The sequence below is a fragment of the Quercus lobata genome, chromosome 3 (genome assembly GCF_001633185.2).
Source record: "Quercus lobata isolate SW786 chromosome 3, ValleyOak3.0 Primary Assembly, whole genome shotgun sequence".
NCBI classification, from domain to species: domain Eukaryota; kingdom Viridiplantae; phylum Streptophyta; class Magnoliopsida; order Fagales; family Fagaceae; genus Quercus; species Quercus lobata.
The window spans coordinates 52,761,946-52,771,772 of NC_044906.1; the positions used below are offsets into that span (position 1 = coordinate 52,761,946).

General features: G+C 35.1%; 2 protein-coding genes across 3 annotated transcripts; one reads left to right on the forward strand and one right to left on the reverse strand.

The window, feature by feature from the left end:
- Positions 1-295: 295 nt before the first annotated feature.
- LOC115978998 lies at positions 296-2,971 on the forward strand. Of its 2 annotated transcripts, none has more exons than XM_031100937.1 (3): positions 296-387; positions 914-1,220; positions 2,720-2,971. In XM_031100937.1, exon 2 carries the CDS (start codon positions 938-940, stop codon positions 1,217-1,219), a length of 282 nt encoding a protein of 93 aa, XP_030956797.1. In that variant the 5' UTR covers positions 296-387; positions 914-937; the 3' UTR covers position 1,220; positions 2,720-2,971. The 2 variants fall into 2 exon arrangements, with proteins under 2 accessions (XP_030956797.1, XP_030956798.1); XM_031100938.1 differs by having other exon boundaries at positions 303-387; positions 924-1,220.
- A 4,968-nt stretch (positions 2,972-7,939) lies between these two features.
- Positions 7,940-9,624, reverse strand: LOC115982181 (REF/SRPP-like protein At1g67360). Its single transcript, XM_031104712.1, has 3 exons — positions 9,515-9,624; positions 9,107-9,346; positions 7,940-8,572 (listed from the first exon to the last, which is right to left on the reverse strand). The coding sequence occupies exons 1-3, from the start codon at positions 9,530-9,532 to the stop codon at positions 8,117-8,119; spliced, it is 714 nt and encodes a 237-aa protein (XP_030960572.1). The 5' UTR covers positions 9,533-9,624; the 3' UTR covers positions 7,940-8,116.
- Between the last annotated feature and the right edge of the window lie 203 nt (positions 9,625-9,827).

The window sequence follows — 9,827 nt, forward strand, 5'->3', positions numbered from 1 at the left end:
ACCACTGAAACAAATAGAGCGTTAAGACATTTGCTAATAAATCATTTTAAAAGAGTTTTTAGTAGCAATTTCTTAACAAAAATATAAAAATTGTCAAAATAATAAGTAAATTTTTCTTTTTTTCTTTTTATATATAAAAAAAAAAATTAAAACTAACGTTCTTTCCGTTTTCTTTTAAAAGAGAGGGAAAAGGCCCAAGTTATGGGGCCTATGTTTTGTAAGATAAACAATAATAAACTTTGACTTGTGCAAACTTTGAAGCTATTGGGCCTTGGCCCAAAGTTTCATTCCACAATTTGCACCGCAATTTTAGTTTAAGCCACTGCCTTGACTTTTCCCCAAACACACTGTTCTTTTCAGCGAGTTCTCTATCTAATCTTCAACCAGGTAATTTCACTCTCCCATTCATTTCTTTTTTCTTTTCTTTTCTTTTTTTTTGGATTTCGATTTTTCATATAACAGATTAGTGGAATATGGCTTCGATTTCGAATTCAGTTTTTTCTTTCATTATATTTAAATTTAAGCTCTTAGTGCTTTGTACACATTGATCTGTTTGGTTACTGAGAAAAATGTAGGAAAATAAAATAAAATCCTCAAATTTCAAAAATTTTATATTATTAGCTCAAGGAAACGAAAATTTACTCTCGGCTGAATCTAATAACTCAATTGACTTCGTTAATGAGAGATTTCCATATTTATGGTGAATCAGATTTTTTTTTTTTAAATGAAATTCAAGCTCTCTGTTATGATTTCAATTTATTTAATAAAATTTTCCTTGATTTTCTCAGCAACCAAACGGAGTCTTTGTTATTTATGTTTCCCTATAAAATGGGGAATTTATTAATTAAAAAAATGCTAGGTCAGATCCTTGACAAGAAAATAATATATGATTAAGCTAGGGTTTTGATTGAAGGTGTGTTTAGGAAGAGAGATCAAGATGGGATTTGTAATGGAGTTTGCGGAGAATTTGATTCTGAAGTTGATGGAGGACCCTAAGGAGAGGGATAAGAAGTTTAGGGAGCATTTGTATGCGGTGAAGGATCGCTGCGCCAAGACCAAGGAGATGTGGAATTACCCTCTTCGTCCATATGGGTTCTGGACCTTCGAGCAACACAATGCTCAGCTGAGGAGGGATGCACAGATCAGCGAGGTGCTTGGTCGTAGGGATGTTTATGATGATGTCATTCGCAAAGCCTTAGGACACTCAATGAATGAATAAGGTCGTGTTTCTCAGCTTTTACTGAATTCGAAGAGATTAATGTTATTTATGTTGAGTTCATGATGTTGTGGTGTGGAATGTTCTTTATATGCCATAAGCTATTATTAGGATTATGGTGGATTATCTGCATGTGTGATGCTATCAGAATATTAGACTTAGCTAAAAGATATTAAAGATTTCCAATGAACTCGTGGGGACATGAGATTGAGTAAATGAAATGAAATAAAATGTGTTTCAGTTATTTGTGTTCCATGTAACCAGTTGAGCATGAAAATTTAGAGTTGCTGAAGGGTGTGATGATTTCAAATATTGGGTTGTATTGTGTTGATGTGCTAGTTTGTAAAGTTTTTTTCTAGTTTTTGTTAGTGTTTACTGATACACTATTATAGAAACCTTTATAAGTGAATTGATTAAAATCAATTAAAGGATATCTTATATGTCCATGGCATTAGAGTTGAAACTGGGTAATTGTTGCGGCAAAGCAGGCAAGCTGCCTTTAATGATACATTTTTTACATATGAGATGTCTTTGTTGGTGATTTCATACGGTTTAAACTTCTTGCTCTGTTGTTTTTTGTCCGATAAAAAATAAGTTGAATGAAGGAACAAAATAAATGAACTTTCCAATTGCCAATGAGCTATAGCTCAACTAGCACTTCCTTCTCTCCTAATAATTAGTTGGAGAGTGAAGTTGTGGGTTCGAAACCCCACTAGGTATGTGTGTATACCAATAAATAAATAAATTGGAATTTTTCAATCTACTATTTTCTTGGTTTTTGTTATCATCACATTGATGAAGATGTTTCCTAGCTTGCTTTGTTTTGACTGGATAACTCCATGCTTAAAAAATGCTTGCCCATGATACTATTCCAACTATTTTGGGTCACATCACATGCAAGGGCAGAATAGGGGGGGAGATCCATTTTGTATATATGTATCTTTTTTTTCTATGATGAAGTAACTTTATGCATTTATTTATATCATTTACCTAGAGAATTTTTTTTATTTTCCTTTCAGAAGTGATATAAAAAAATGGTAATAGGATCTTAAATTCTTTATAAAATAAGTAATTCTTCTTCAAAACAGCTTGTGTGAAGAAATTAATTATGGGTATTATACTATTATTACATAACAAATTCCATCTTTTGATATTATTTTTAGATCACACTTTGAAATTTGAAGTGTCAAGATGTTTTTGATATAGTTTTAAAGTTATTACAATCTGAAAATTTTATGAATATATTAACCAAAATAACATAAAGTTACGTAAGTTCTACTTGGGTTTCTATTTAGCTACCAAAAATCCTTGTGAATCGTAAATAGAATTTTGATTTTAAAAAACTTGGAAAACGTATTATCATTTGTAAAAACCCTAATAGTTAAAGACAATATAACAAAGATGCTCTCTTGTTGTGGATTTTATTGCATTAAATATCACTTATTTCTTTCATAGCACTTCATTATACCATTATAACAATTGTGTGGGAATGTTGTTTTACAGATGCAGATATCTCATATGCCATCTGCAGAAAGAACTAAAGCCTTTCTGGAGGACGATTACAAGAAGGTATTTTCGCCTGTTATTCTGTTGAATTTTAGTTTTTATGGTACAGGAGTATCATTTGGTTTGTAATACTTGAAGGTGAATTTGAATAAATATCTATGTAACTCTGGTGTTATGAAACACACTTCCTTGGAATGCTTATCATCTTTCCTGATTTTACGGAATGGTCTTATAGCAATTTCATTGTTCTGCATTGCACCTTTACCTTGAAGAAGCCCCTTTACCTTAAAGTTTAGCAGCTAGCAGCCTACAGCATAGGCGTTTACCTTTCTTCATGGATTTATTTTTTGGCTGCTGGAATTGGCATATGATTTGCTTACAGCTATTATTGGAACAACCAATTACAAGGCCTTGTTATAGGACAGAAACGAAGGGTAAACTTGGATTTAGACTTCTCGATGGTACTCAACATGTTAGAGCATTCGCATCTGGAATGCTAAATGCCACATGTAAGGTTTATTTAGCATTTTTCCCGCAAAAACCTTCCACATCTGGAATTGCAAATGCTCAAAATTGTAAATTTTTTTACAATCTTGCTACAGTGCCAAATGGCACTGTAGACTATTGTATAGATTTTTTAATCAGATTTATTCTCTCTCTCCTCATACTACTCAACTCTCTCTCTTTCCTCACATTTCGCCTCCCTTTCTCTGTCTGTGAATTGCTCTCAACTCTCACTCTCTCTCTTTGTGCCGATGGTTGGGCATCCACAGCGGTTTTTTTTTTTTTGCTATGATCGTCGAGTTCTGTGGTTGTTCTGTGGGTATGGCTGAAGTGGGTTGTGGGTTGCTTAGATTGTGGGTTGCTTAGATTGGGTTGTGGGTTGCTCAGATTGGTGATGGGTTTGGTGGAGATCAGCGTGGGTCACAGCATTGTGGGTTGCGCGTTGCTCAGATTGGTGATGGGTTTGGTGGAGATCGGCATGGATCACGGCGAGTTCATGGCAAGGTCACAGCGTTGGATTTTGGGTCACGGCAAGGTGATGGTTTGGTCACGACGTTGGATTTTGGATTCCGCATGGTTGGACTCTAGTTCTTCTTGATTCTGCATTTTTTTTTTTTATTCTGTTGTGAAGCTAGGCTTTTTTTTTAGTATGTGTTTTTGTTCCGGTGGGATTTTGGTGGGCAATGGGCAGTGGATAGTGGTGGCGTGGTGGGCATGGTGGAGGCGTGGTGATAGAGGTTGAGGGAAGGTGGAGCAGAAAATTGGGAAAAAACAAAAAAGGAAAAATATATTTTATTGTGTAGATATATTATTTTAATAAGTAGAATAGGAAAATAAAAGTTGGGATGCTGGATGTATTGTAAAATGGTATTGTATAATTGATAAAGTAATTTTTTGAAATGGTAAAATAGGATAAAGTATAATTTATTGATGCGAATGCTCTTACATGTTAGATAAAATGTGTGTAAACTCATCAAGACAAAGGTCAATACTCGGTAACAGAAATTAGGATCTAAGAGACGGGTGTGGGCTTGATCATGGCACCATTACGAAGGGGGCCTTAAATCCTTATTAAAAGGCCAATGGCCTATTATAGAAAGGCTCAAGATTTTATGATAATTAAAAAATTTTCAAAACGACAGTTGTCTGCTATATTTATTTTTGATAGGTAATAGGACTTTTATTGGAAAAAATTGAAGATCATGTTTACGATGGTGAACACTTTGAACAAGGAACAAATACAATCTAATCAAGAACTAAAGGAAATAGAGACTGAGAATTCAGTTAAAGAAATACAATTCGTACACCCCCATATACGAGCCCAATGAAACAGTGTACCAAAGAGGAGAGATATTAGATGATCTAATGTTCTCTCCTTATCTTTAAAAATGTGGGTATTGTGTTCCTGCCAAACTAACCACATTAAACATGTCGAGACCATATTCCAAATGGTTGAAAAACGTTTTCCAAACCATTTTCTCCAAATAAAGAAAAAATAGCTAACTGATCTCGGCATTACCTACTAGATCCCAAACTCTGCAAAAATTTTACACCATAAGGTGTGAGAAAACTTACAATGAAGTAGAAGGTGATCCACCGATTCCCCATCGCAATAGCATAAACAACACCTATTAACTAGAGACTGACCTCTCTTAACAATATTATCAATGGTGAATATCTCATCATTAACTATTGTCCATAAGAAGAAAGAAACCTATTTAGGCACCTTTCCACACAAAATACACTCCCAAGGAAATTCATCAATGTTAGAACTAGACAACGGCTTATAAAATGAGCGCACATCAAATACCCAGACGAAGATAGTTGTCTACTATATTTCCCACCTCTAAGAAGGCATCCAAAATGTTAAACCAATATAAATGAAACCCAATTGAAATTTTGAACTGTTTGACGAAAAATAAAAACAATGATGATTTATTTTCCCTAACATCTTGATATTTTAATTATTTTATATGGTAGATTTTCAAGATTAATCACCTAATCTCCCACATAATTAGAGACTGTCTCATTGTTAATACCAAAATAAAAATTGAAAATTAGATTACAACTTTACTTAATCATACATCACCTTATCCAAAATAAAGTAAACATTGTTTTCAAAAAATATATACAATTTTATTTCTTTTTGATAAATTTTATTCTTCAACATTATTTGATTATCTATATGAAATTAGTTTTGGATTGGTTAGGATTAATTCATCAATTATGTATTTAATTTCATCAACCAAACCTCAGTTTGGTTAGTATTAAATAAAATTTTTTAATTGATATTTAAATTTAAAAGACCTAACTTAAATTTATCTTCTTAGACCTTAAATTATATCGAGCTAACCTTGGTCTTGATTATAGCTATTCAAAGCAACCTGGAACTGACCGACTCGACGTCACTCGAATAGAGACCAACTTGATTTAAGCAACTAGCGGTTGATGACAAACCCGATGGAAACCAAACCGACAGAGCAGTGTCTCCATGGAAACTACCATCCCTATACCTCGTCCTCCCTCCTCTCTCAACCTCAAATCCAACTAGATCTCGTTGAGAATTGTCAAGATTTGGACTAGATTTGGTGAGATCTCGTCAAGATCCGGCGAGATCTTGTCAATATCTGACGAAATCTTGGCTAGATCTCAAAGAATTCGACCAGATTCGCCTAGATCTCAACGAGATCTCAACCCCAGTAACAAACCTGAAACTGACCGATACCATGCAACACCTGATGAGACTCAATGCAGTCGATTTGACGTTTCTTCCAAGTTAATTGCGAGTTACGATTTTCCCCACCCGAAGTTGTCAGGTTGAGTTCGGGTTGGACACAAACCTGGCCTGTGGACAGCCCTGGTCTTGATTATGCATTGTATAAAAATTTTCATGATGGTATTTGAACCTTCAATTAGAAGATAGTCAAGGCAATTGATAGTTAGGAGTGTATTGATAGTTATAGATAGTTGGGTTATAAATAGTGTTTTTTTTTTTTTTTTTTTTTGTGGATAAATTAGCAGTCAAGAGTGAAGGATTTGAATCTTAGATATTTATATTAAAAAAATTAAAAATGTGCCAATTGAGTTACAAGGCTCTTAGCATATAAATAGTAAATCAAGTAAAGCTGAGCCTCCAAACATATAATAAAAAGAGCTTAGTATAGTAGATCAAGCATAGATGCTCCTCCAAACTTTGGGCCTAGGGCTTAATTGCTTAAATCTCATGTAGGACAAGAATTTTCTAAGAATATTGATTCCTAGTGGAGATGCCAACATTGATGATTATATGTGACAAGATCACAAGACCACAAAAATAAATATTCCTTTTATTTTGAAAAAAAAAAATTTTGAAGGGAGAGAGAGAGAGAGAGAGAGAGAGAGAGAGAGAGAGAGAGAGAGAGATTTAGGTAATAGTCTTAGGCAATCACAATGGAGCTGCTAAAATTGCTAAAAAGCTATTTTAGATCTAACATAAAAAATGACCTATAGGTACCAAGAATTTTTGCCTTTGGTTTTGGCTATTTGGCTTGATTGCCTTGCCTTTGCCTTGGCTTGAATTCTTAATCCCACATTGGAAAGATAACTTCCCTCTTTCTACCTTATAAGGCATGAACCAATGAGATAGAGTACCACTAGTTTGGTTAAATACCCAAAGGCAAAAACTCTTGGTACCTACAATAAAAGGATCCTTTTATTGTAGGTACTCAAGAATTTTTGGCTTTGGCTTTTTGGCTTGATTGTCTTGCCTTGCCTTAAATTCTTTTGTCCCACATTGAAAAGATGACTTTTCTCCTTCTACCTTATAAGGCATGAACCAATGAGAAAGAGTACCACAAGTTTGGTTCTTGGCTTGAATTCTTAATCCCACATTAAAGATGACTTCCTTCTTTCTACCTTATAAGGCATGAATCAATGAGAAAGAGTACCACTAGTTTGGTTCTTGGCTTGAATTCTACCTTATAAGGCATGAACCAATGATAAAGAGTACCACTAGTTTGGTTTTGGCAATCAAGCCAAATAACAGGCAAAAATTCTTGATACCTACATGACCCTTTATTGAAGTTGCTAAAGTTAAAAAATTTTAGCAACTTACTACTCAATTTTATTATTTTTTATTCCCCATTCTCTCACTCACTCAGATCACATGTTCTCTTCTCACTCAGTTTATTGTTTAATGGGATTGTTTATGTTATTTTAATGAGATGAATGTTTTTTTTTTTTTGGAGAAACTAATGAGATGGATGTAAAAATAAAAACTTTCATATTAAGTGTATTATAAAGTAATTTTTTGAGATATTATAAGCTATATTTTTTAACATCATTCCTGTAAAAGAGCAGAGCTACGCCTCCAAACTTTGGGCCTAGGTCTTGAGTCTCTCGCAATAGGAAAATTTTTAGGAATATTAATTTCTTAAAAAAAGAAATCTCGTGATACGGTCTCCCTGAGACATCTCTCTCACATCACATGAGACCTCTATATATATGTGCGTGGGAATTGCATATGTTGTGAGAGAGAAATCTGACCGTCTCATATCATAAAATAATTTCTCTGTAAAGAGATGCCCAACTATTGATCATTACAATGTGACTTGACCACAAAAGTTAAGATATCAGGTTTTTGCTCATGGGAAAACCTAAAAGCTACATATATTGAATAAAATTGGCGAATCTTAGAAAGGGGAAGCAGAGTCTGCCCCAAAGCACAAATGAATGTCAGCCTTCCAAAGTAATTCACATCATTCATACTTCAAAAGGAGTTGAACGTCTAGAAGTTATTTACAGTCACAACCCACCCACATTTCCCACGCCCATAACCTATTTAAGTTCCCATAATACATACTAGGAGAAGCAAATAGATTTTTACACTTTAGACAATACATAGAAACTCTCTTAATCCGAATCAGACGAATCTGATTTGTGTTCAGCAGATGCAGCTGTATCTCTTTTCTTTTCAGCCTCACCCTCCTTAACTGCCTCGGATATCTCCTCAACAGGAACTAAAGGCATATAGCCAAAGATAGGATAACCCTTCTGGGTCAAGTCCTTCACCAAATGGTTGTATTTCTCCATCAAGTGAGCAGCCGCAGGCACAGCCTTCTCTGCCACCGTGTGGAATGGTGAACACTGGTTCATTCCAACCCATATCTTCACACTTTGAGATAAAAGGAACTGCTTATACTCTGAAACAGCATAATGCACAGCAGCACGAGGACCCCCAGTTTGAGCCTCATTTACAAGCTTATGAGCCTTTTCAGATGCCTTGTAAATCAAATTATTAGTTTTTCTTACAGCCTGCTTTGCCAACGGTGGAGCATGCTCATCAAACTTGTGTGTAGCTTCATCTACCTGTGGTAATCACACAATTAATAACTTCAGCCAAAACACAACAAAATGAATACTTTACACACTTAAGGTATAACACAAATTAGGACCAATAAGTCGTAGAACTTATTAGTTTAGACTGGGTAGGTTTTAATCATTAGCAGATCAGCTGCGTGTTGATTTCAATTTTTTCTTCAGGTCCTTCCTACGCTTATCAGTGTTTCAGCCCACAAAAAGTTTTGGAGAAATCTATGAGCTTCTAAACAAATTTTGGTAATAATTTACAACACAGACCCAATCTAGCAGAGAGTATAGTATACAATCAACCCACAAAACAGTGAATAGAACAAATCAACAAAGCTCGCGAATATTCTTGATCTAATTCGGAAAATTAATAAACCAAGCCTGAATTGGGCTCAAGCTCAGCTCGACTCGAGCTTGTTACAGCTCAAAATTATTAACAATAGAGCAAATCAAATCAAACGTACTTCAAACACAATCAACAACAACAAAAATAAAAAATAAAGATAATAAAAATTCAATATTTAGTGAGAGTACCTTGTCGTCAAGGAAAACAAGAAGATCATCAGGAACGCCTTGGATTTTTCTGTAGACAGGGCCCACGACGGCGGTGACGGCAGATTCGACGGTGGAGACGGTGGATCTGAGAGGCCCCGAGTTTTGTTTGGCGTAATCGTAGATACTGGAGACGCAGACGAGCGCGTGAATCGCCACCGTCCTCGCGAACCCTAGGTGCTTCAGCTCCCTCCTCTTCTTTCTCTCAATCTCCATCTCTTGCTGTAGCAATAACCAACAAACACCAACACCAACACCAGCTATATTAATATTATAGTCTCAGATTTCAATCTAAGAATATTACATAAATATAGATGAATTTAAGTATAGAAGAAGCTAAGAATCAAAAAAATAAAATAAAATACAGAAGAAGCTGGCAATTTCGCGTACCATGGTTTCAGTGGCCATTGAGAGTTTGATCAGAAAAAGGTAGGTTCTTCTTGCGTTGGAGTCGTAAGTCGTAACAGAAATAACAAGTAGGAAGAAATACAGGGGTGGCAGGTCTTATTTATAGTAATGGCGATGGAACTAGCCTTTTATCTGCTACGAGCTTCTGTAACGTTCGCGATATCAATCCAACGGTTGATATGAGATCTGATCTGATCTGATTTGATGGGTTTTAGTGGCGCCTAGTTGTACGTGTTTCAGTTCCTATGTTTGGATTTCATTGCTTAAAAATGAAGTAGTGTAAGAGCATCTGTAG